Below are 27,046 nucleotides of genomic sequence, written 5' to 3' on the forward strand. Positions count from 1 at the left end.
TTAATAGAAAAAACATGTTTTCATTTCATATTTCAACAACATTGCTGATAATACTTCATACTTTTATACTTTTACTGTTAGTTTGTATGCAGCACTTTACTTTGAATGGAGAATTTTAGACTGTTGTACTACTAAACTGCTGATAAACCATATAACTCTGCCTCAGATCAGATTTAGAGGTTCAGTTTTTAGTGGCAAGTTGCTGCAGTATATTCTGAATATGTTTCCCGTTAACAGACATCTCCACAAACAATAATTATCCTAATTCCAGGTTTGGAAAGTATAATTACAAATGTGGCACTTGCATATAATAATACAGAAAACAATGTGTTGCCACCATTTTAGATAAAAGGGCTGCCACTACTGATTATTTCCATTATGGATTAATTGCTGATTAGCTACTCAATTAATCAGTTGTTTTGTAAAAAGAATATAGTGAAAAATGTTTAGCCATAGCTGAGATGCAAAGTGATAAGGCTAACCATGCCTCCTTCCAAACATGCAAAATTATTGCTTAAGTGGAAAAGGAATATGCATTAAATCTGCATATTTAAGAATTTGGAACCAGAAAGATTTTGCATAACAAAATTTTAAAAAATCTGATTAATTTTATTTTGTGTGTGTGTGTGTGTGTGTAGTAGTAGTAGTAGTAGTAGTAGGTATTCTCCCTGACAAATAACAGGAAATTTAGTTTAGGTTAGATACGATTTGAGTATAGTATACAGTGTAGTTCAGGAAGTGTAGCTGTGTGTACAGGCCAGAGAACTGGGAGGGGTCAAAGTGTGAGTTTTTGCTTTGATCATGGGAAAAACAACATATGAACAGATATCTCCATGTTACCCAACCGAGGGTAACAAGCTGGCTGTAAGCAATTGTGAGTGAATCTGCCAGATGCACATGTCGTAAATTTTCCTGGCAGTGATCTCGATATCAGATAACACAAATGAACATCAAAGTGGCCCTTAATGGAGTTAGTACAGTGACTAATGAAATGCTTTGAAACATATTCAGCTTAAATGTCTTATCTCACCATTATTACAGTTACTGTATGACTTACAATGACTGTGATGATGATCTTGTTTCCAAGGAATTAGACGGCAGCTAAAAATAGACCATTATACATTAGAAAAGTTGATTTCATAAAGCATTAGGCAAGAGATGGATACCACAGCAAGCGTTAAAACTGGTGGTGGAAGATATTTAGCTTTAGTAGCAATACAACAGTGCAGAAATACACAAATAAGAGTCAATTCAAAAGTTTACTTAAGACTGAAAGAATAGAAAGATAAAAGACCTTATCAAGTACAAATAATACAGTAGAGTGTGTAAAATGATATGCTGTCATTTTGATGACAAATAACAACATCCTCTTCACTCATATGATGTCTCTCATTCGTCACATATACCACTGAGTCCCACGCCTCCGTACATCTATATCACTGTCCCATTTTTTAAACACTCAGTCTTGGTTGTCCACATCCACACCTCACGTGACAGTCAAATTCTGGTTCATCTCAATACAAACATCACGTGTGAACAGGAGTTCAGATAAAAGGAGACGACAAACAAGGTGAAAGGCAAGAAGAATTCACTTCGCTCAGTGTGGCTCAGGCGGGTGTACCAGCAGGTGAGTGGAAATTTAAACATTCACGTGTGACAGCGTAGGTTCTGACATCAGACCTACATATGCTGAGTACGCCTTTTCACTTATATAAATATTCTGTTATTTTTTTCATGCCACTCTACAGGGAAGTCAAAACCAAGTATTTCAAAGAGTTTTGTCCAGAATGCAAACACTGGTAACTTCGTGCGCTCTTCTCTCGCTCCTCTTTTCTGCCTGTGCAGATGTTGTGGAGCGCTTTGAGGTTTGTTTCTGTTTTAAAAAAATCTTTTTTAATGACCAATAACTCTTTTGTGTTTTGATTCACTTAGTAAAGACTGTTCTGCTGTCTTTCTCAGGATGAGCCAGACTGCATGAAGTACTTCTATAAAGAGAAGGTGCCCCAGTGGGGAGCCTCTACACCGGGTGCTGCCCGTCTCTGTCAGCGATTTGTTAACAGGTCATTAAAAGGTTTAAGAGTGCTTTAATTTAGTGTTAGTTTCAGTACTACAGTATGTAGCACTACTTCTCTATTCCACATACTATTCTCAGCACTAAGTTTTGAGTTTCTGTGGCCTTTACTTTCCATGGCAACACTTCTGATCTCTCATTACATTTCATCAGGTACCACTTTGCCACACTGTATGACACGAGCCATCGCATCGCTGTCTACTCTGCCTATCAATTCCAGCCCAGCAATGGAGGAGGGAGGGAGAAAAGGTGGTTTGTAGAGCCACAGGTTGGTGCTGCAACTTTACTGTCAATGTATTAATTGTACCTTTTCTGTTTTGGCAGCTATAGAGTAGTAGGAATCTTGTATATGATGGAATTTTTTCTTGGAGGATCTGTGTTTGCAATTGACCTACTGATGCCGTCAGCTTGTTTAAAGTTGAGTATTTAATGTGCCTCATAGCTTGTAGACATATCCTGGCAAGCAGAGATGAAGGATGGCTACTGGCTGGACAAGGACCACCCTGGGGTCTACCAAGGGGAGAGACAGGCTCTGAACGAGGACTACACAAACTCTGGCTTTGACCGTGGTCATCTCAACCCCAACGGACACCATGCAGGTAGGATGCATTAAGGTTTTATGGGTGGTTAGGGATGGGCAGCAGATGGCAGTATTCATCAGCTAAAGGTGTCAGATGAGTCCAACAGTCAGGGGGGCCCTGAGTCTTTCGGCAACCACGGTAAGTTTGGAAGAACAAACACTCCAAAAACACACTGCTCAGCCTGAACATGTCAACACTGTTATCTCCCTCCAGAGTTGACAAGGACCAAAAATACACAGATGTTGAAGACAGATCTCCAGATGATTGAAAATGTTTCTCTGTAACTCCACAACCTGTTAACAAATAAAACTCACATGTATGCCTTATCAACAAACATGATGACGTGTTAGTTTTGTGTTCAGATGTTTCTAGGGCTCTCAAGTGATTTTCTTTATTTTACTTTGTTACTGGATTTTGATTTTTTTCCAGAAATTGTACCTCCAACTAATTGCCGAAGAATTGTTAAGAATAACTTTAGTAAAATTAGAAATAGAAATTTAATGGAATGAGACTGACACAGCTACTAATAAGTACATCTATCACTGCCTTCTCTGCCAGACCGTGCAGCCCAAACTTTATCTATTAGGAACCTTGTACTTATCATTTGCATAACTTAATGTTACTCTCCATCCCTCTTTTACAGTCCCAAGCCGCAATGCCACTTTCACCCTGACCAACGTGGTTCCTCAGAACCCCAAGCTGAATCAGAACGCCTGGAACAAGCATGAATCGCAGCTCACTGATCTTTTCAAGCAAAAGTGCTCTAAGGCCTACGTGCTGGTTGGTGCCATTCCCTCTGCAGACAACTGGATTGTTAAAAACAATGTGAAGCGTGTTAATATCCCTGACTACGTGTGGAATGCCTACTGCTGTGTGGACAACAATGATCAGCCTGTTCAGAGCGGTGCTGCCACAGCAAGGAACACAGAGGCCAACTTGGTGGAGAAGCTCACCTTGAATCAGCTGGGGGAATTTCTGCAGCAGTTCTCCAATCAACCAGTAGGGGAGTTGTTTTATAACAACTGCAGGGCATAAGATATTGGCAGGTGGACAATGAAAACATATTGAAAGTGCCATTGTCCTTTATTTTAACATTAGATTTGTGTAACTATTAAGAGCTATTTTTGATTTAAAAAAAAAAAACATGAAAAAAAATAATTAATTCCTGTTTAACTTAGACAGAATGTGCGAATTCATTAATTTATTTGTCCTGTTAAATGGATTAGCCATCTCATTCAGGGTTACAATATTAAATAAAATCGACATTCCAAATAGAGGAAATAATGTATATAGTACAGCTTTTCGTACAGAGATTGAGTGCAAATGATTACTGAAAGATATTTATACTGAGTCACATAATAATAAATTTGTAATTTCGTCTGGACTGTGCTTCTTACTAGTGTTGTGAATGAAGCAGCAAATGATGAGCTGAGAAGTTGAATTCAAAATCATGTGACTGAACAGCTAGTAATCAGTTGTGCAATCTGAAAACCCAGTGCTGACAGCAGCAGAAGGATTAAAGCAGTGTATTTGTGGAGAAATGTTAATTTTTCAGTTCTTACCACCCAAGCGAGCATTCATCAATGGACTTACTTGCTGTGAAACCTTTTGATAAATTTTAATGAATACTGATAGGCTTTTATCTTTACTGCAGATGTCCACTTTATTTAACTAAAACAGAAATGAAAAGGAATGACCACTGAAATTATTAATTATTAAATGGAAGAGGACAAAGTAATGAATCAGAGATAATGTGATTTGTTGCCTTCCCAGTCCTGTTTCTCTTCACGTTTTCTTTACAGAAGAAAAATCTATACATTTTCACATCATTTGCCGAAACAAGTACAAACATCTGGCACAAGAGTCATGCTGAATCATGCAGCTGTGAATTTTAGCATTCAAACACAAATTATTTTAGACTCAGAAGCTGAGTCACTCAAGTTGAGAGCGGATTCTGTTAAGAGTACCAACAATTGTCATTTTTATTGTACAATCTCCAGGTCTTTCTAGACCATTAACTCAATATTCTTTTTAGCAAAGTCACTACAGCAATAATAAAAAGCAGCCAAGTTATTAGGATCATACATGTTCAAGGTTAGTTAACTAATAACATCAATCTCTCAGCATTTTTAATCAGCAGACTGAAGTTCAATCATACTGGACCATGGGGTGGTCAGTCCACAGAGGCAGGTTAGAGAGCTTGTCCTCAGTGGATGTTTCAATGGGCCAGCCCCAAGACTTGAAGAATCCACACAGGTTCATCTGCACAGTCTGGGAGAAAGTCTCAGCATACAGGTTCATCTTTCCTTTGTTGTCATTTGGGATGTTGGTCATGCCATGGTAGGCAGCAAACACCTTCTTAAAGGCATCCCAGCCAAACTTATTCTGGAGCTACATGGAAGGAGAAAAAGGTAGAGGAAAGCTGCCTCACCATTTTTTGTTCTCTAGTGTATAATCAGCAGAGTCAGACACTAGCTTTAAGACCAGCCCCATTTGGATTTTGTCTTGTCTGCATTATGTAAGTGCAGTTCAAACATACTAATTTCACAGGGTGTAATCCAGAGTGATTGTCTCTTACCTGCATGTATGTCTCCAGGGCTACCCATTTGTTCCAGTTGTGGAGATTTCTTCCCCCCTTAACATACTCCTCTACCCGTTTGTTTTGTTGTACTGGATCCATATATACCTGAGCCTGCATTATAGAGGATGAAATGAGATGATTGTGCAATAATATTGTCAATGTGAAATACAAACAAAGAAAAAAAAAATGAGTTGCTGTCTTTCATACCATCCATTGATATAATAGTGCATTTTATTTTTTTTGGGGGGGCAGCAGGTTTTGAACAAAAACACATCACTTAGCACCAAACATCACACAAAGTTAGCAACTGACAAAGTGAAGCATTTATCAACTAAAGAAACAAATATTTCCATCTGGATCAATAATACTGAGAGGTTTTCCAGATCAACGCACATGATGACATGTCAGTATCGTGTCTAATTCAATTCAATTCAATTCAATATAAATTATTGTGACATTGCAATTATGTCACAATGACCTTTGAGCCTCGTGTTAAAAACAAAAGTGTAAAATAAATTTACTCCACCTGGACCCTGTTAATCCCCAGCACCTCCTCATGCACATACACCGACCACAGGTTACATGTACACTCTGAGGTGTGTGGAGGGAACTCCCAGCAGCGTCTCTGTTGGTTGTGTCCTAGTTCATGGATGGGGCCCCACAGGCCCTTGCTCTTGGCACTGTCAATGTTGACCAGGTCATCTGCTGTGGGCATGTGTGCCATTACAGGGTAACCTGCATGCATCCAACCTTGATGAAATATAACAGGAACTTACATGTAAGGATCATTTTAATGAGTCCACAGAAAGTACATAAATAATTGCTAGTTTTTTAAATTGAAAACAAAATAAATAAACAAACATGCTGTACATTACCATAGTAAAACACGCTCACCATGGGAAATCTGCACATCAGTCACAAGACGTTCTTTGCGAGGAAATGTATGTGGAATGGCAGCCAGGTCAGCAATGCCCCTCATGATTGCATCCCAGTACGCTGCCAACTTATCAGGGTGCTCCAGGCCCCGAACAACATCTGATGGTACAGTAAGGATGATGTTTTCAAACTCCAACTCTGCCCAGGGTGAGGGAGCTGTACGCAGCAGGGACCAATCAGCTGCTGTTGTCTCACCTGAAGAGAACAAAAGAATGAGCAACACGCAAAAACATTGTTTTGTTTGTCTAGAAACCTCTGCTTCCAAATTGGAAGTGGATTTTTACTGTTATATAATATAAACCTAAATCTGTGATTTGTTGATTAGCTTGAACCTTTATTTTTTGGATTAAAGTATAAGGAAAACACTTTCAGTATTTAAATTTAGAGTTTGATGCCTGCAGCACACTGCACACACAGTTGGGAAAAGGCATGTTTACCTCTGTGTTATATCACCTGCTCAATAGTCGTGGTCACTGATTCTCTTTCTCATTATGTGCTGGTCATTTTCAATATGAAACCAATCTGGACTGCAGTCAGGCCAGTCAAACATATGCACTGTGTGTCTATGAAGCCCCACTGTTGTAGTATGTGCAGTATGTGGCCTGATATTGTCCTGCTGAAATATAATTTTAAAAAAGATGTTGCCTTGATCGCATCTTATGTTTCTCTAAAATCCCAAATACAAAGTACATCCCTTTACACCGATACATGTCATCAGTGCCACAGACACTAATGCACCCCCATATATCATTACAGATGCTAGCTTTTGCTCGTTTTGCTAATAACACTCTGGGTGGTCTTTTTGACTTTGCCACTGGCAACCTGATGTTCCTCAAAACAAGATGTAACATGGAATCACATCTTTGGGTCCATCTAATAGGAATCTGGGGCTAGAGTATTTTTCTGTTGTAGTTTTGACCCCCTGTCAATATATTCATCATGGCAGCATGATGGTTTCTCAAGTAATGCTGTCTGAGGGTTTGAAGCAAATTCATCAGTAATTTCTGTCCTTGGCCTGAGAATCACACAATCTTTTTGTAACATTATCTACAGAAGATGGTGAAAGAACTCAATTATTTACAATCTTGCAACAAGAAATATTCTTTTTGAACTGATTGACTATTATTTTCTTTTTCTAGTTTGTCACTAAGCAGTGAGCTACAATCCATCTTAACTTACACCTATATCATTTTTTGAATATTGCAGGCATCAAACTCTTAATGCCTTTATATTTACAAAAGCATATTCTTCATTAAAAACAGTTAAAATATGTGCTTTGTACTTTTGTCAGAGAAATTAAAGTTTCAAGCGAACTCACTAATCACAGGTTTTTATACCGTTTTAGTAAAAAATGCAAACTTTTTTGGAAAAAAATTCTTTGTTTTAATTCTTAAATTTATTGTCGTAATTCAAAAAAGTTTGTTATATTTGAAAAACACATAGTTCATGGTTTAGAAAGAAGATAACATGTTTTCATGTCTTTTCTGTGATTGAGTTCAATGAATAGAAACTTCTCATTAATGTAGCAAACACCTTGGGAACACAGATACTGATACATCTGTGAGTGACACACTTACCAGATTTATAATATGGAGCAGATACAGCCATTTGCACTGTGACCTCTATTTCCACCACTTGTTTAGTAGGTGGAGCTATAAGGTAGATAAGTCCACCCCAGAGGTTCCACACCTTCATCATCTCTGATGTTATAGGGAATTGCTTATGAACACGTGGTGCTCTTTTCAAATTGTCAGCCTTCAGATAGTCAGTTTGACAGCCAATCTGGACCTGAAGACGACATGGAGTATTCAAGATTCAAAGAAGCTGTGTTAAAGGTGCTCTCAGCTCAAATATAAGACCCCCAAAAAATAACAACACAAATACACACACACAATCGTCAACATTAATCAGTAAAAATAAAGATAATATAAAGATAAAATAGACATTATGCAGTGTAGACTGACAAACAGTAGGTAGGAAGGTGATAACGATGCAGAGAAAAAAATAACAGGGCAAATAACAGTCGCTGTAAAGTGCAGTTATGATACACTCCAAAAAAAAAAAAAAAAAAAAGACAACTAATTTGATAACATTGTGTTGCACACTGATATTGATGATTGTTTAGTTCATAGTCTAATTGCAGTTATAATGAGGACTAATTTTGAACCATTAAAAGACAATCATTCATTGTCTAAGGTGTTTATGCTTTTATGTGAGCTCACTAACTGTATTTATGTCATCTTGTCAACTGTACCTTCCATCCTTTGTTGACAATCTCTGCTGGTACGGTTATGTCAGTCTTCATACCAGGAGAAAGGTAGAGACCTGAACTGATCCACTGATCCATTTCTACATATAAACACACAAATGTTGCAAAACTGTAACTTATATAAGTAATTATTCACATTATAAAGTATATTTCATCATGCATTAGCCCACAACATTGTGGACTTACTTGATGCATTAACATGAATCCTGATCCTTCGGTTATACACATCTGCCGTCAGGGGTGTGTCCTTGATGAGGTAGGGAAGCAGAGCATCAGGATCCTGACACACCTCAAAGAGCGCTGTCCCCATCTTGAGGAGTAGGTGATCTTTGGGAGTCTTTACAGGGTTTTTCTCATTCACCTTGAATGAAAGTGCAAATGAAAAAAAAACATAAAATCTGAACAAAATAATTTAGTGGCTAAAAGCAAAAATAAAACACTTTGAAGATTACAAAAAAAATGTTGTTCACAGTGTGCAGAAGTGCAAAATATCTGTAGCTTCAAAAAAATTCGACCTCCTGTAGATATTTTATATAATTTAAGGCAGGTAATTGTAGAAACCAAGACTACTGTGCACTGTAAAACTTAGCTTTATCTTTCAACTTAAAAACTCAATTCAAAGGGGCTGTCTTAACATTTAACCAACTAAACAGTTGGTTTGATCAGTTAAGATTTGTCTAGATCATTGAACAAGTTTGGTAGTTGTCAGGACTATCTAGCTTGATTTGAACAATCTGTCGTACAAACATTATACAGACCTATATGATGTGATATTTAAACAGTACAGGTTGTAGGAGTAACTTTAAAATGAGTTAAACAACTACAGTACTGCATTTAACCTAATATAGTGGCTTCAGCTCAAGCCAAAATGTACTAAAATGAGTACATAGCAATCAAGTTAAGCTGCACCTAGTGGTTTCGATTTTTTTGAAGTGTACTACTTAAAGAAGTAGTGCTAGTGTTTCTACTATTATATAATTCACTGCTCACCTGTGGCATGCCAGCCTTCTTCAAGATGCCAGTGAGAGTGGACACCACCTGTGTATAGGAGTACCAGTCATAAGCCTTCATGTGCAAGTAGCTGGCACAGTCTGAGCCCAGTCTTTTCAGGCATTGCTCCTCAAACTTTGTCAGTTCTTCCCCCTTGATTACATGACCAGCAACACGGCGTAGAAGGTGGCAGAAGTGGGAGTTGTCTGTGGTGTCCTGGCTGAGCACAGGCGCCTTGTAGGAACCTTCGTCGATCGTCTGTTTCAGAAGGCTTAGACCCATTTTGTTCAGGATTTTGTTACCTGAAAGTACAAGAAATATATTACAAGCTCTTTGTTACATGATTTAAAGTGTTATGAATGGGAGCTGAGTGAAATGTGAAATGCAGCAGGCTTCACTAAGGTAGTGTCTCTTCTCTGCCACTGTTACTGAGATTTACACATTTGGTTGGGACATACTTTGCATGGATGTAGGCCTGTGTTTTGTGGCATTGAACTGAACAATTAGTTACTCAATTTACACAAAATCATACCGTAGAAATCTTTCATTGGGTTTTTTCCACTGTTGTTGTTTGTCCACCACCAAGAATGTCCACCAATCAGTAGGCCTCCTCCCTCTGCCACAAAGTCTTGGATTTCCTCCACATTTTCATCAGTGTATGCTGTACATACATATACACTCAAATCTTTCCTGAATTGTGTTTTTGTACAATTAATCCCTGACTTGCTGAAGTGGGGGAGGGCTGCGTTGAGGTCTTTCGAAACACCAATGACCCCTTTCCGATCATTATCCAACCAGTCAATGGCATTTTTCCAAACTGGTGCCAAGGCCTGAAATCAAAGTTAAATTTTCATAACAGACAGTATGAATCATATAGAAATATTTGTATGAATATAACATAACAATATGAAGTTGACTGAGCAAATAACATGCACAGCACTTCATATACAGTCATTTTATTTACATTTCTATGTTTTTCTTTGATAGACTTCCACAAATAAATAACAAATTTACGAAACCAGAACCCACCTCTTGCTTCAGAAGCTCTTCATGTGATATCACAACCACCCGTCCCTTCCCATAGTAGGCTCCTGCCAGAAATACTCGTCCGTCCTCCGTGGTACCAATAGGGAAGGACAGAGGGCCATGGACCAGGACCTCAGAAGCCACTAGGCCATTCTGGAGCTTAAACTCAGAGATTCCTTTGAGTAAGATCTCCAAGTCATCTTCAAATTTCTTACCAACTCTGTATTAGAAAAGTAGTATCATGAACAGTAAAGAGATGGTTGAAAATGGGACTGATTTGTACCAGTAAATATTAGTTCTATAATAATGTGTGTGTATAATAAATTGTTTTCATTTGGTTTTATCAATACACAATAGTGAAGCTGCATATAAGATTTCAGGTTTTCAGATGCATACTGAGACATGGTCAAAGAATATACTTACTTAACAGCCATCCAGGATGATGGGATTTGAGGGTGGACACACAGGATTTCTACTGCACCATAATGTTGAGAGAAGTAAATCCCTGCCACACTAGACACTTTATTTCCTGGAAAATGAAGGATTATGTTCTCCTTTGGGTGACCTGCAGCCCAGTTCCAGGCCTGACCTGCTATCAGCACTCCTCCTCCAGCTTTCACAAATGCCAGCAGATCTTTTGGGTCGTCACCCACGCTGTAGGCATCTGTCACATACACACCAACCCCCAGATTCTCACTAAAGGCCTCCACCACTTTTACTTGGAACTGCGAATTATTGAAATTATCAGCTACTGCCTCGACATGTTTCTGGACCCCCACAGACAGGTTGTCAGAGCCATCTCCTCTGAGCCACATTAGAGCGTTCTCTACCAGAGCAGGAAAGGTGGTCAGGTAGACCTCATGACTCAGGACCACAATCCTTCCGCGGCCATATAGCGAGGCAGCCATCAGGACCTGGCCTTGGCTGTTCATTGCTAAAGGAAAGGCTTTATCTCCAGTCAGCAGCAGGTCACAGGGAACAGCATTACCACGGAAGTCCAACTCTCTCAAGCCTTTCATTAGGAACGTGTAGGCCTCATGATGGGGTTCAATGTGCTGGAGTGCCATGGTTAGAAGGAGGATGGAGGAGCTGAAGGTTGGATGAGGAAAGTGGAGGCTGAAAAAAAAGTTTAGTACTGAGTCAGATATAAATTGCAACTAACAGTGGAACCCAGACTGAGGCGTCTTGTGTCAGTTAGGTTAGAAATAGATGCACAGCTTTAAGAAATAATAACAAAAATTGAAATTCCCACTGTTAACAAATGTGTTTTACATTGATGACATTAAAGTTATTAAAAAATGAAAATAAATCAACAGTTTACCATCTGTTGCTATCAAAAAATTATTTAAAAAAAAAATTCAAATAAAGCACAAATAAACATTTACCTGAAAGCTAATTTGGATTGTCAGCCAGCAGCTATTTAAAAGGCAAATACACTAAGAACTCTTATCTGTTAATAGAGAAGAAAGACAATATAATGCTAGAGAACAGAACAGGAGGGACTATTTTAAGGAAACAGTTGGCAGTGGCGAGGGTTTTACCAAAGATACAGATATTTCCTCATTGGTCAGATTGAACTGTACAAGCATTTTTTGTAGGTTAAAGGTTCTCCTCCTCCTTACCACTTGTAATGTAGTAATATACACTGCTCAAAAAAATAAAGGGAACACTAAAATAACACAACCTAGATCTGACTGAAATTAAATATTCTTATTAAATACTTTATTGTTTTCATAGTTGAATGTACTGACAACAAAATCACACAAAAATTATCAATGGAAACTAAATTTATTAACCCATGGAGGTCTGGATTTGGAATCACACTCAAAACTGAAGTGGATCCAACTTTGATGTAATGTCCTTAAAACAAGTCAAAATGAGGCTAAGTAGTGTGTGTGGCCTCCACGTGCCTGTATGACCTCCCTACAACGCCTAGGCATGCTCCTGATGCGGCCCTCCAAAGAAATGCCACCCCACACCATTACTGACCCTCTGCCAATCCGGTCATGCTGGAGGATGTTGCAGGCAGCAGAACGTTGTCCACGGTGTCTCCAGACTCTGTCACATCTGTCATGTGCTCAGTGTGAACCTGCTTTCATCTGTGGAGAGCACAGGGCGCCAGTGGAGAATGTGCCAATCTTCGAGTTCTCTGGCAAATACCAAACATCCTGCACGGTGTTGGGCTGTAAGCACAACCCCCACCTGTGGACGTATGGCCCTCATACCACCCTCATGGAGTCTGTTTCTGACCGTTTGAGCAGACACATGCACATTTGTGGCCTGCTGGAGGTCATTTTGCAGGGCTCTGGCAGTGCTCCTCCTGTTCCTCCTTGCACAAAGGTGGAGGTAGCGGTCCTGCTGATGGGTGGTTGCTCACCTACGGCCTCCTCCACGTCAGAAGACGTGGAGGAGACGAAGGCCTGTCTCCTGGTAGCGCCTCCATGCTCTGGACACTACGCTGATAGACACAGCAAACCTTCTTACCACAGCTCGCATTGATGTGCCATCCTGGATGAACTGCACTACCTGAACCACTTGTGTGGGTTGTAGACTCCGTCACTAGAGTTAAAGCACCACAAGCATTCAGAAGTGACCAAAACATCAGCCAGAAAGCATAGGAACTGAGAAGTGGTCTGTGGTCACTACCTGCAGAATCACTCCTTTATTAGGGGTGTCTTGCTAATTGCCTATAATTTCCACCTGTTGTCTTTTTCATTTGCACAACAGCATGTGAAATTGTCAATCAGTGTGGCTTCCTAAGTGGGCAGTTTGATTACTCAGAAGTGTGATTGACTTGGAGTTACATTGTGTTGTTTAAGTGTTCCCTTTATGTTTTTTGAGCAGTGTATAATGTGTCTCTAAAGAAAGCTAAATAAGTGTAAGATTTTTTCCCCTTGGCTATGTATTTGTAACATGACATTATTACAGCAAATTGTACTCAATGCAAAGCTTCCATAAAGTTGAGTAAATCTATTAATTCATCATAAATGTCCCAATAACAATACATCAAAACTAGCCCATCTTAAATATCATCCAACATGTCTATGCTGTTTTCATTATTGCATTATTTCCTTGTCACATTGTTTTACCCATTAAACAAAAAAACAAACCACAAATGAGAACAAAAACTTCAACAGAGTAATTAAAAGGTAAGGTCAGATTATAAATATGGACAGCTAAAATTAGGTTTGTGTAAATACAGGGATAACACACACAGACACACACAAAAAAAAAAAAAAAAAACCTAAACATTTTTAATTATTTGGCCCATCATAAATTTAAAGAGTGGATATAACATTAGCTTGTGACAGCTGAGCTGACATGTTGTGTGACACTTATGAGTGATAAGTGAAGGGAAAGGAAGCTGTTCAGTTTAGCAAATCATTTAACAAGAAGAGAAATTCACCCATTACAACAATTTATCATTTATAGTTTTGATGAGAAGTGGCTTTGAACTATCTACAGTAAGCGACTGTGGTGTAGTGTGTTGTAAGGTTAATTGTCTTGTGAAGATTCATCCAGGTGAGGTTATCTGAAACTTTACTTCTAGAGAAAATGATAGAATAAGAATAAGAATAAGAATAAGAATAAGAATAAGAATAAGAATAAGAATAAGAATAAGAATAAGAATAAGAATAAGAATAAGAAAGAAGAAGAATTGTTGTTGTTGGTGTTCTTGAACAGCTTCCAAACAATTGACATAACGTCTGGCGAAATAAATGACCAAGCAATTTATTTTACCAGATGTTTTGCCAGTTCCCCATAAAATTAAGCAACACTGACTTTCACGGGAAGTTGTACAGAAATATGCTGCTTTGGCATATTTAGAAGTTGATTTGACAAATTGTACTTGTGACATACAGTTTGTTTTAGAAATTTGTTTGTTTTCAGTGAATTATACAAATACATCAAATAATTATGTAATGCTTGCATCAGACATGTGTTAGTAACATGTTTTGGTTTGACTGAGTAACCTCAAGGTAGATTTCTCAGTCTGTACTAATTCACTTAACAAACAGTTTAATGTATGTAAATGTAAAAGAATACTGTTATTTTGACCTGATAGCTAGTTTTTCCTATGCTGCTTTAACTAGTCCTGTCAAATTCAATTCAATTCAATTCAATTCAATTCAATTCAATTCAATTCAATTCAATTCAATTCAATTCAATTCAATTCAATTCAATTCAATTCAGTTTTATTTGTATAGCACCTAATCACAACAGAAGTCAGGTTTAAGACCATACAGAGTATAACTGTATAAAAATGACTCTATAACTTGCACAGCAGTGGTTATGGTGCCACTGCTAAGTATTAGGGACTGACACTGCAGGTGCAATCAGTGGCTCCATGCCCAATCAAGTCAGTCAGTCAAGTCAAGCCAATTTAATCATAGGAAATCAACATTTACAGAGCAATGCTTAATATATCTAATTACAAATACAGTATGAATTTTTTCTAACTAATCTTTAAAAATGTGTAGAAACTGAGTGTAGTTCACATGACAGAAACTGTGTTTAATGACATCAGAATTCTCAAATATGTAAAAACCTGTCCAACTATATTTCCCCAAGACAATCAAAATCATTAGGACATCTGAAACTGAGCTGCTTAAAAGTAAGTTACTTGAATTTTTCACTACATCTTTAATGTCAGCCTTTCAACCAATCTTTCTGTACTTTAAGTCAGCTGACTGAAGTTCAGCCATATTGGACCATAGGGTGGTCAGTCCAGGGAGGCAGGTTAGAGAGCTTCTCCTCAGTGGATGTTTCAATGGGCCAGCCCCAAGACTTGAAGAATCCACACAGGTTCATCTGCACAGTCTGGGAGAAAGTCTTGGCATACAGGTTCATCTTTCCTTTGTTGTCATTTGGAAAATTGGTCATGCCATGGTAGGCAGCAAACACCTTCTTAAAGGCATCCCAGCCAAACTTTTCCTGGAGCTACATGGAAGGAGAAAGAGGGAGGTGTGAAAAAACAGGGAGGTGAATAATCAGCAATAATGTCTCACTGAGGCGTGGTATGAATCTAGTTTGATACTGAGTTATTCTCTCTTACCTGCAAGTATGTCTCCAGAGCCACCCACACATTCCAGTTATCGAGATTCCTTCCCCCCTTAACATAGTCTTTTGCTCGTTTGTTTCGTTCTGATAAATTCATTTCCCGGTGAGCCTGCAATGAAATAGGATAAATAAGAAACTGTATGGTCCCAATGACAATTGTGTTTTCTTTTGACATGTTTCTTGTTGTCTGTGATATAAAATATTGTTTATCACAGTGACCTTCAAACTCTGCTTTTCTAGCCAATGGTGTGACAAAAACAAAATTGATTTACTCCACCTGGGCCCTGTTAATCCCCAGCACCTTCTCATGTACATACACCGACCACAGTTTACATGTACACTCCGTGGTGTGTGGAGGGAACTCCCAGCAGCCTCTCTGTTGGTTGTGTCCTAGTTCATGGATGAGGCCCCAAAATTTAGCTCTCTTGGCGCTGTCAATGTCGACCAGATCCTCGGCGGTGGGCTCGTGTGCCATGACAGGGTAACCTGCATGCACCCAACCTTGATGACACATAACAGAAGAGAAGCTTACATGTAAGGATCATTTTAATGAGTCCATAAATGATTTCTAGTTCATTTTAACACATTAAAACAAACTTACCATGGGAAATCTGCACATCAGTTACAAAACGTTCTTTGCGAGGAAATTTATGCGGTATGGCAGCCAGGTCAGTAATGCCATTCATTATAGCATCCCAGTGCACTGCCAACTTTTCAGGGTGCTCCAGACTCCGAACAACATCCGATGGTACAGTAAGGATGACGTTTTCAAACTCCAACTCCGCCCAGGGTGAAGGAGCTGTACGCAGCAAGGACCAATCAGCTGCTGTTGTCTCACCTCAAGAGAACAAAAGGATGGGTATTTAGAAAAAAAACATGGTTTCATTTTTTTATTAGTTATTTCTATTTAATGCTATAACTCAAATATTTCTTGTATTTTGAAAAACATGGTTAATGTCTTGCACAGTGGAAACAGCAACATTTCTCTTTTCTCAGTGTCTCTGTGCTGGCAACTGCTGTGGACAGAGGAAAATATTCTTTGTCTGTACTTGATCCCACAGTTATTCTTGTGAATGTGATATTTCAGGAATGTATGATTAAATTTATTCAAATGGTGGACTAAATGTCCACTTGGTCTAAAGGATATACTAATAAATAGTTAGGTCTGGACAGCCATGTATGTCGACTGCACCCACCTCACTTTAACCACCCCACTTACCATATTTATAATATGGTGCAGATACAGCCATCTGCACAATGACCTCCACTCCCTCTACTCGTGTATCAGGTGGAGCTACCAGGTAGAGAAGTCCCCCAAAAAGGTTCCACACCTGCATCGTCTCTGTGTTTATGGGAAATTGCTCATAAACACATGGTGCTCTGCTCAGTTCTTCAGCATTCAGATAGTCAGTTTGACAGCCAACCTGGATCTGTGGAGGACAGGAAATACAGTCCATACTCGTATCAACACATTGTGACTTGACATCAATAACGTTGATGTTTTTATGTGAGGTCATGGTCTTTACCCTCCACCCTTTGTTGATGATCTTTGTTGGAATGATCATGTAGGTCTTCAAACCAGAAGGGAGGTAAAGTCCTGTACTGATCCACTCCTCTCTTTCTACTCACACATACACACACAAATATGTACATTATTACAAAGTAACATTACAGACATTACTGATGTATACATTTACAAATATTATATAATTATTGTTAAATTATATATATAATTATATATATAATTTAACAATTATAATTTTTTGTGTATTTGTCCAGAACATTGTGATCTGACCTGCTGTTTTAACATTAATCTTGATCCTTTGATTGTATACATCTGGCAACACTGGGCTCTCTTTGATTAGATAGGGCAGGAGAGCATCAGGGTCTGGGCAAACATTGAAGACCTCTGCCCCCACACTGAGAAGTAGGTGATCTTTGGGATTCTTTACAGGGTTTTTCTCATTCACCTAAAATAAAATTGAAGAACAGTTACAAAAATAACTATTAAACATTGATCCTTAGGTACAGTTTATGTAATTCACTGCTCACCTGTGGCATGCCTACTCTCTTCAAGATGTCAGTGAGAGTAGACACCACCTGTGTGTAGGAGTGCCAGTCAAAAGCCTTCATGTGTAAGTAGCTGGCACAGTCTGAGCCCAGTTTTTTCAGGCATTGCTCCTCAAATTTTGTCAGTTTTTCCCCCTTGATCACATGACCAGCAACACGGCGTAGAAGGTGGCAGAAGTGGGAGTTGTCTGTGGTGTCCTGGCTGAGCACAGGCACCTTGTAGGAACCTTCACCGATTGTCTCTTTCAGCAGGGTTAGGCCCATTTTGTTCAGGATTTTATTGGCTGAAAGTATAGAAAACATGGTATAATGTTTGTTGAATATTTTTAATTCTTTTGAATATAAGATTCATGTTTCAGGTTTTCAAGACTAATTATTTGCTCTGACAAAAATCTTTTTAAACTTTTCCTGAGATCTTCATGTCAGTGCTTACTTTTATTTTATCTGCCTGTGCAGCTGTAAAGATAGTGGTAGTAGTTTTCAGAATGGAGTCTGGAAATCAGGGTTTGACATTGCATTGCAGCTAAACTAAGACCTCTGTAGTAGATTTCCCCATGTGTCTGTTCTATGACTAAAACCTGACTTACATGGGTGTAGGCCTGTGCCTTTTTCCACATGACCCTGAGCGGGTTTCCTTAAATGTTTGCATTATGTGTTGTTTTTAAGTTATAAGAGATAGAACTAAACAATCAGAAATCATACCTGAGAAATCTGTCACTGGGTCTTGCCCTTGGTGTGTGTGTGCCCACCACCAGGCATGTCCACCCTTCATTTTCATCAGTGTATGCTTTACACACAAATACACTCAAATCTTTTCTGAATTTTGTCTTCAGACAATTGAACCCCATTTTGCAGAAGTTGTTGAAGGCTTCAACAAGGTCTGGTGAAACGCCAATGACCCCTTTCTTGTCTTCATTCAACCAGTGAATTACATTTTTCCAAACTGGAGTGAGGTTCTGCAACAGGTAAATAATAAAAAAAAAAATTAAAATAATTAAGCTCATTTTACTCTACTGAAAATAACACTTTATTTATTTATTTTGCACATGGCTACTTTATCTATTACATTTTTCTTTGTTCAATAAATCATAAATGTTACAAATTCACAACCCACCTCTTGCATCAGAAGTGCTTCATGTGTTATCACAACCACCCGTCCCTTCCCATAGTAGGCACCTGCCAGAAATGCTCGTCTGTCCTCCGTGGTACCAATAGGGAAGGACAGAGGGCCATGGACCAGGACCTCAGAAGCCACTGGCCCATTCGGGAGCTTAAACTCAGAGATTCCCTTGAGTAAGAACTCCAAGTCATCTTCAAATTTCTTACCAACTCTAAGTGTAAAGAATAATATAGAAATGGTTGGAGATGGGGAAAAATAATTGATGTCCACGTTCATGCCATGTTAAATGTACCAGTAAAGATAAGTTCTGTAATAATGATGAAATAATGAATCTGTTGTGCCAAAGGACATTTGGAACAAGTGGAGATGATCCCCAACTTTTCAGTTGGTTTTATCATTGAAGGAAAACCCCACAATAGTGATGCTGCATATAAGATTGCAGGTTTTCAGAGGAAATGAAATGTTCTCATTTTGCAAACTGAGACATGGTCAAAGCATATACTTACTTAAGAGCCATCCAGGATGATGGGATTTGAGGGTAGACTGGCAGGATTTCTACTGCGCCATAATAGTAAGAGAAGTAAATCCCTGCCACACTAGACACTTTATTTCCTGGAAAACGAAGGATTATGTTCTCCTTTGGGTGACCTGCAGCCCAGTTCCATGCCTGACCTGCTATCAGCACTCCTCCTCCTGATTTCAGAAACGCCACCAGATCTTTTGGGTCTTCACCCACGCTGTAGGCATCTGTCACATACACACCAACCCCCAGATTCTCACTAAAGGCCTCCACCACTTTTACTTGGAACTGGGATTTATTGAGATTATCAGCTACTGCCTTGACATGTTTCTGGACCCCCACAGACAGGTTGTCAGAGCCATCTCCTCTGAGCCACATCAGAGCGTTCTTAACTAAACCAGGAAAGCTGGTCAGGTAGACCTCATGACTCAGAACCACAATCCTTCCGCGGCCATATTGCGAGGCAGCCATCAGGACCTGGCCTTGGCTGTTCATTGCTAAAGGAAAGGCTTTATCTCCAGTCAGCAGCAGGTCACAGGGAACAGCAGTACCATTGAAGTCCAACTCTCTCAAGCCTTTCATTAGGAACATGTAGGCCTCATGATGGGGTTGAATGTGGCTGAGTGACATGGTTAAAAGGATGGACGAGCTGAAGGTTGGATGAAAATAATGGAAGCTGGAAAAAAGTTGAGTCAGGTATAAATTGCAGTGAACAGTGGGACACAGACTGAGGCTTCTTGTGTCAGTTAGGTTAGAAATAGATGCACAGCTTTGAGCAATAATAATACAAATAGAAATTCTCGCTGTTAACAAATGTGTTTTACACTGATGAAATTAAAGTTGTTAAAAGATGAAAGTAAATCAACAATTTACCATCTGTTGCTATCAAAAAAATTAATATTTGCATTTTTTCAAATAAAACAAAGTAATTCACATTTACCTGAAAGTTTAGATTCTTAGCCAGCAGTTCTTTAAATAGCAAATCCACCAAGAACTCTACCTGTTGAGAGTGAAGACAGGAAGGCACAGGAGGGACTATTTAAAGGAAACAGTCAACAGTCATTGACGAAGGTTTTACCAGAGAAAGATACAGATACTTCCTTATTGGTTAGTGTGAACAGTAAAAGTATTATTTGAAGGATTTCTCAGGAACCAAATGTGGTTATTAGATCAATCATGGAGTGACATTATCATTGACATTTTTGCTCATGAAAATTAGGACTTGAAATTATCTAATGTTCACTTGATGAATGATGAAATCTCGTGTTTTTTTTTTACTTTCCACCAACACCTGGGTGAAATACTGGATGTAAATGTTTTCACTAGCTAGTTATCCGTGTCTGTCTACTGTCTGGTGCACCATGACTGTATGACTGAATCCACTTGTCTTGTTAACAGCCTATATTTTACAACCCTGATGATTAAATAGTGGCATTTGGTCTGTTCAGTTAAACTTGTAATTTAGTAAAATGCAATCTCATGTATTTTTCCAGTTTTAAAGTTACTAATCTTCTGAAGAATCTTAAACACTGAGGGGATGATCCATCTCCATAGCCCCCAATGGCTTTATTGTATTGTGTGTGTATTATACATAGAAGTACAATAAAATCTGTTCAATCCTACTCAGTGATAGGGAGCAATGTAACAAACTTAAAAATACAATAAACAAAAGAGACAGTGACCTTTTACTGCCAACATCTATGATTTTTATTTGATACATAATAGGACTAGATCAGTTTGGGTTATGTGTGTTTGACGATCTGATGTGAAATGTGAGAAGGTCACTATATTCAACTGTCAGAACTACCAGGGAAGTGTTTTGCAATACAAAAACATAAATTATTAAATTACTGATAAAACAAGACTAACCTGCTAAATAACTGCTGAACTCAAACCAGTCTCTTCAATTACTCTACTTGTTTGTTACACTCTCCTCATTTAATCCCATCTGGCACTTTCAAATCTTTTAGGCCATTGTGTTTTCATTCTACGTTGCTTCCCAGCTTAAATTTTCTACAAACTATCTTCAAACGTTAAATGTAAATTGCACCTTCATATATCTACCTCACTGCTTTCTTTGTAGCTTAGAGCTTATTTAATTGCGAAATGTATATGTAATTTCATTATTTTCAGTGTACGTAGTTTGAAAGTTTAATTTCAATTTTAACTTTATTCTTAACAGTTGTGTAGTTGATATTTAATTATTATTTATATATATTTAATTATTAAAAAGTAAAATTTAAAAAACACATATTGAGGCTAAAACTGTTTTTTAAACACACTGGCTTATAATTAACTAAATAACTGGCTCATAGTAAATAACTTTTTCACTTCCCCAATACTTAATCACTGCTAAATATTAGGGACTGACACAGGTGCAAGTGGCTCCATGTCCACTCAAGTCAGTCAGTCAAGTCAAGCAAGTTTAATCATAGGAAATCAATGTTTTTCTAAATAATCTTTAAAAAGATGAGTTTAGTTCACATGACAGAAACAGTGTTTATTGACATCAGACTTCTCAAATATGTAACAACTGCCCAACTATAATTCCCCTCTAAGACAATAATAATCATTTTGTAATTTTAAACTGAGCTACTTAAAAGTAAGTTACATGAATTTCCTACTACATCTTTAATGTCAGCCTTTCAACCAATCTTTCTGTACTTTAAATCAGCTGATTGAACTTCAGCCATACTGGACCATGGGGTGGTCAGTCCAGGAAATCAGGTTGGAGAGCTTCTCCTCAGTGGATGTTTCAATGGGCCAGCCCCAAGACTTGAAGAATCCACACAGGTTCATCTGCACAGTCTGGGAGAAAGTCTCAGCATACAGGTTTATCTTTCTTTTGTTGTCTTTGGGATGTTGGTCATGACATGGTAGGCAGCAAACACCTTCTTAAAGGCATCCCAGCCAAACTTATTCTGGAGCTACATGGAAGGAGAAAGAGGGAGGTGTGAAAAAACAGGGAGGTGAATAATCAGCAATAATGTCTCACTGAGGCGTGGTATGAATCTAGTTGGATACTGAGTTATTCTCTCTTACCTGCAAGTATGTCTCCAGAGCCACCCACACATTCCAGTTATCGAGATCCTTCCCCCCTTAACATAGTCTTTTGCTTGTTTGTGTCGTTCTGATAAATTCATTTCCCAGCGAGCCTGCAATGAAATAGGATAATTGTGGAACGGTATGGTCCCAATGACAAATCTGTTTTCTTTTGATATGTTTCTTGTTGTCTGTGATATAAAGTATTGTTTATCACAGTCACCCTCATACTTAAATCAATTTACTCCACCTGGTCCCTGTTAATCCCCAGCACCTCCTCATGCACAAACACCAACCACAGGTTACATGTACACTCCGTGGTGTGTGGAGGGAACTCCCAGCAGTCTCTCTGTTGGTTGTGTCCTAGTTCATGGATGGGGCCCCACAGGTCTCCGTTCTTGGCACGGTCACTGTTGATCTGCTGTGGGCTTGTGTCCCATGACAGGATAACCTGAATGCATCCAACCTAGACGAAATGTAACAGGATTATTTCAGTGCGTCCACATAAAGCACATAAATGTTTCCTAGTTTTTTTTCATTTGAAAACAAAATAAATAACATGTCTCATTTTGGCCTGTGCTGTGACAAAAGGATTTGTACAATTTTATACATTTGGGCCACTATAGTTATTTGAGGTAAAACACACTTACTAGCAGAAAGCTGCACATCATTTACAAAACATTTTTGCGAGGAAATTTACGTGGTATGGCAGCCAGGTCAGTAATGCCATTCATTATAGCATCCCAGTGCACTGCCAACTTTTCAGGGTGCTCCAGACTCCGAACAACATCTGATGGTACAGTAAGGATGACGTTTTCAAACTCCAACTCTGCCCAGGGTGAAGGAGCTTTGTGCAGCAAGGACCAATCAGCTGTTGTTGTCTCACCTGAAGAGAACAAAAGGATGGGTATATTCAAGACTGAGGTTTTTTTCCTCATTAGTTATTTCTATTCTAACATTTATTGTATTTTTATAAAACATGGTTAATGTCTTGCACAGTGGAAACACCAACATTTATTATTGCTCACTGTCTCCGCACACAGGTATTATTCTTTGTCTGTACTTCATGTCGACTGCACCCACCCCACCTTACCCACTCCACTTACCACATTTATAATATGGTGCAGATACAGCCATCTGCACAATGACCTCCAGGTTCCACACCTACATCGTCTCTGTGTTTATGGGAAATTGCTCTTAAACACATGGTGCTCTGCTCAGTTCTTAAGCACTCAGATAGATTGACAGCCAACCTGGATCTGTGGAGGACATGAAATACAGTCCATACTCGTATCAACACGTTGTGACTTGAGATCAATAACTTTTATGTGTATCTGAGAGGTCGTGGTCGTATGTCTTCAAACCAGAAGGGAGGTAAAGTCCTGTCCTGTTTAGATTAAACAATTATAATTTCGTTGTGTATTTGTCCACAACATTATGGTCTGACCTGCTGTTTTAACATTAATCTTGATCCTTTGATTGTATACATCTGGCATCACTGGGCTCTCTTTGATTAGATAGGACAGGAGAGCATCAGGATCTGGACAAACATGAAAGACCTCTGCCCCCAAACTGAGAAGTAGGTGATCCTTGGGATTATTTGTTGTGTTTTTGTTGTCTTTTGAAGTTTGCAAAAGAGCAGATGTTCCACAGCACTACTGGCAAAATATTACAAAATTGAATTGTTTGGAAAAAACACACAACACCATGTGTGGAGAAAAAAAGGCACAGCACACCAACACCAAACCTTATCTCCTCTGTAAAACATGGCAGAGGGAGCATCATGGCTTGGGGCTGCTTTGCTGCCTCAGGGCCTGGACGGATTGTTGTCATTGATGGAAAAAGGAATTCCAGAGTTTATCAAGACATTTTGCAGGACAACGAAAGACCATCTGTCTACCAACTGAAGCTCCGCAGAGGATGGGTGATGCAACAGGAATGATCCAAAGCATACAAGTAAGTCAACAAAAGAATGGCTTCAACAGAACAAAATACGCCTTCTGGAGTGGCCCAGTCAGAGTCCTGACCTCAACCTGATTGAAATGCTGTGGCATGACCTTAAGAGAGCGATTCACATCAGACAAATCCCAAAAATATTGCTACACTGAAACCGTTTTGTGAAGAGGAGTGGTCCAAAATTACAGATCGTGGTGCAGGTCTGATCTTCCAGACACCAGATATTTTGGGTCTTCCCCCACACTGTAGGAAACTGTCACATACTCGCCATCCCCCAGATTCTCACTAAACGCCTCCACCACTTTTACTTGGAACTGGTATTTATTGACATTATCAGCTACTGCCTCAACATGTTTCTGGAGCCCCACCAACAGGTTGTCAGAGCCATCTCCTCTGAGCCACATCAGAGCGATTTCTACCAGAGCAGGAAAGGTGGTCAGGTAGGCCTCATGACTCAGGACCACAATCCTTCCGCAGCCATATTGCAAGGCAGCTTTCAGCAATGAAAAGCCAAGGCCAGGTGCCTTGACTGTTCATTGCTAAAGGAAAGGCTTTATCTCCAGTCAGCAGCAGGTCACAGGGAACAGCAGTACCACGGAAGTCCAACTCTCTCAAGCTTTTCATTAGGAACGTGTAGGCCTCATGATGGGGTTCAATGTGCTGGAGTGACATGGTTAAAAGGACGGATGAGCTTAAGGTTGAATGCAAATAATGGAGGCTGAAATAAGTTGTACTAAATCAGATATAAATTGGAGTGAACAGTGGGACACAGACTGAGGCTTCTTGTGTCAGTTAGGTTAGAAATAGATGCACAGCTTTAAAACACATGCAAATAAACATTTACCTGAAAGTTCATTTGGATTGTCAGCCAGAAGCTCTTTTACATTTACATTCAGTCATTTAGCAGACCCTTTATCCAAAGTGACTTACAAGTCAGTTCAAGTTACAAGGGTAGGCAGGGCAGCGTGAGGAGGTCTTGCCTTCTTCTTCTCTTTCGGCTTTTCCCATCAGGGGTCGCCACAGCGAATCATCCTTCTCCACCTAACTCTATCATGGGCATCTTCTACCCTAACACCAGCCAACCTCATGTCCTCTGTTAAGACATCCACATATCTCCTCTTTGGTCGTCCTCTTGCCCTCCTGCCTGGCAGCTCCATCTCCAACATCCTTCTACCAATATACTCACTATCCCTCCTCTGAACATGTCCAAACCATCTCAGTCTGGCCTCTCTGACTTTGTCGCTAACACAGGCAACGTGAGCCGTCCCTCTGATGTACTCGTTCCTTATTCTGTCTAACCTGGTCACTCCTAAGGAGAACCTCAACATCTTCATCTCTGCTACCTCCATCTCAGCCTCTTGTCTCTTTCTCACTGCTACCGTCTCTAACCCATAGAGCAGAGCTGGTCTCACCACTGTCTTGTACACCTTTCCTTTGAGGTGAGGAGGTCTTGCCTAAGGATCCCTACTGGAGGTAACCCAAGAGCTCTACCTGTTAAGAGTAAAGAAAGAAAATATAATGCTAAAGAACAGAACCACAGGGGCTATTTAAAGGAAACAGTTGTCAATGAAGAGGGTTTTACCACAGAACGATACAGATAGTTCCTTATTTATTTGTGTGAACAGTGAAAGTATTCTTTGTAGGTTAAAGATTTCTCAGGAACCAAATGTGATTATTAGATCAATCATGGTGTGACATTATCATTGACATAATTGCTCGTGAACTTACTTGAAATGATGACTTTTTACTGCCCACATCTGTCATTTTACTTGACACATAATAGGACTAGATCAGTTTGGTTAATGTGTGTTTGACAATCTGATGTGAAATGTGAGAAGGTCACTATTTGCAACTGTCACAACTACCAAGGAAGTGTTTTGCAATACAAAAACATAAATTATTAAATTACTGATAAAACAAGGTTGTCTTCTTCTTTCCAGCTAACCTGCTAAATAACTACTGAATTCAAACCTATTCTATTCTTGTTCACATTTCACCCCTACTCTTACAATTACTATACTTGTTCGTTACATTCTTCTCATTTAATCCCTTCTCTGTCACTTTCAAATTTTTTAGACCATTGTGTTTTCATTCTACATTTCTTCCCAGCTTAAATTTTATACAAACTACCTTAAAACATTATATGTAAATTGTACACTTTCATATCAGAATTAGCTTTATTGGCCAGTTTTGCACAGGACCACCAGGAATTGGATCTTGTCCTACTCCATCTTTTGTGCCCTCTGGTGGCCTAAAACATTAATTATTTACACACTTAATTGCAATTCTTTACATAATATACAGCACACTATATCACATGGGGTTATTGCACTGAGTCCTTGCTTTATGTATGCCATACAGTGGTAAGAAAAACTTTGGTTTGGAATTGGAATTTGGAATTTAATGGTTTTCTGCATTAATTTGTCATGAAATGTGCTTCGATCTTCATCTAACTCACAATACAAAAAAACACAGTCTGCTAAAAATAATAGTACAAACATTATATGTTTTCCTCTTCTTATTGACTATAACATGTAAACATTCACAGTGCAGGGTGGAAAAAAGAACCCCTAGCCCAATGATTTCTCCTAGAGCTACAGTTGCCACTGTATATCTGCCTCACTGCTTTCTTTGTAGATTGGCGCTTATTTCATTGCAAAAATGTATATATATTTTCAGAATTTTCAGTGTCTGTAGTTCGGAACTTTAATTTCAATCTTAATTTTTATTCTTAATGTTTGTGTAGTTTATAATTCATTATAATATAAATAATTAATTATTTAAAGGTAAAATAAAAAAACAAACATTTTTGAGGCTATGACT

General features: G+C 38.9%; 3 protein-coding genes and 1 pseudogene across 3 annotated transcripts; 1 reads left to right on the plus strand and 3 right to left on the minus strand.

Moving 5' to 3' along the window:
- The first annotated feature begins 1,617 nt into the window (after window positions 1-1,617).
- On the plus strand, window positions 1,618-4,238 carry si:dkey-243k1.3 (endonuclease domain-containing 1 protein). Its single transcript, XM_026369128.1, has 6 exons — window positions 1,618-1,627; window positions 1,749-1,865; window positions 1,960-2,060; window positions 2,225-2,339; window positions 2,514-2,670; window positions 3,296-4,238. Exons 2-6 carry the CDS (start codon window positions 1,788-1,790, stop codon window positions 3,685-3,687), a joined length of 843 nt encoding a protein of 280 aa, XP_026224913.1. The 5' UTR covers window positions 1,618-1,627; window positions 1,749-1,787; the 3' UTR covers window positions 3,688-4,238.
- A 50-nt stretch (window positions 4,239-4,288) lies between these two features.
- LOC113168040 (TRPM8 channel-associated factor homolog) lies at window positions 4,289-11,947 on the minus strand. Its single transcript, XM_026369093.1, has 12 exons — window positions 11,840-11,947; window positions 10,878-11,570; window positions 10,458-10,674; window positions 9,961-10,258; window positions 9,429-9,730; window positions 8,625-8,799; window positions 8,424-8,518; window positions 7,747-7,957; window positions 6,128-6,364; window positions 5,760-5,983; window positions 5,231-5,344; window positions 4,289-5,043 (listed from the first exon to the last, which is right to left on the minus strand). The coding sequence occupies exons 2-12, from the start codon at window positions 11,519-11,521 to the stop codon at window positions 4,801-4,803; spliced, it is 2,760 nt and encodes a 919-aa protein (XP_026224878.1). The 5' UTR covers window positions 11,522-11,570; window positions 11,840-11,947; the 3' UTR covers window positions 4,289-4,800.
- A 3,205-nt stretch (window positions 11,948-15,152) lies between these two features.
- LOC113171354 (TRPM8 channel-associated factor homolog) lies at window positions 15,153-21,616 on the minus strand. The gene is given in 13 exon segments (XM_026373657.2): window positions 15,153-15,395; window positions 15,511-15,624; window positions 15,793-16,016; window positions 16,117-16,353; window positions 16,735-16,945; window positions 17,042-17,136; window positions 17,311-17,485; window positions 17,568-17,869; window positions 18,288-18,358; window positions 18,360-18,541; window positions 18,700-18,916; window positions 19,212-19,874; window positions 21,597-21,616. Coding segments are annotated over 13 exon segments (2,754 nt in total).
- A 291-nt stretch (window positions 21,617-21,907) lies between these two features.
- On the minus strand, window positions 21,908-24,895 carry LOC113171363 (annotated as a pseudogene).
- Between the last annotated feature and the right edge of the window lie 2,151 nt (window positions 24,896-27,046).

The sequence above is a fragment of the Anabas testudineus genome, chromosome 13, assembly GCF_900324465.2.
Source record: "Anabas testudineus chromosome 13, fAnaTes1.2, whole genome shotgun sequence".
Taxonomy (NCBI): domain Eukaryota; kingdom Metazoa; phylum Chordata; class Actinopteri; order Anabantiformes; family Anabantidae; genus Anabas; species Anabas testudineus.

Coding starts and splice junctions, on each gene's coding strand:
- si:dkey-243k1.3 (XM_026369128.1), top strand. CDS start 1,788: ATGCAAACACTGGTAACTTCGTGCGCTCTTCTCTCGCTCCTCTTTTCT. Junction 1,866..1,959: donor ATGTTGTGGAGCGCTTTGAG/GTTTGTTTCTGT, acceptor TGTCTTTCTCAG/GATGAGCCAGACTGCATGAA. Junction 2,340..2,513: donor GGTGGTTTGTAGAGCCACAG/GTTGGTGCTGCA, acceptor TGTGCCTCATAG/CTTGTAGACATATCCTGGCA.
- LOC113168040 (XM_026369093.1), bottom strand. CDS start 11,521: ATGGCACTCCAGCACATTGAACCCCATCATGAGGCCTACACGTTCCTA. Junction 8,800..9,428: donor AGAAGGCTGGCATGCCACAG/GTGAGCAGTGAA, acceptor CTTTCATTCAAG/GTGAATGAGAAAAACCCTGT. Junction 5,044..5,230: donor CCCTGGAGACATACATGCAG/GTAAGAGACAAT, acceptor CCTTCCATGTAG/CTCCAGAATAAGTTTGGCTG.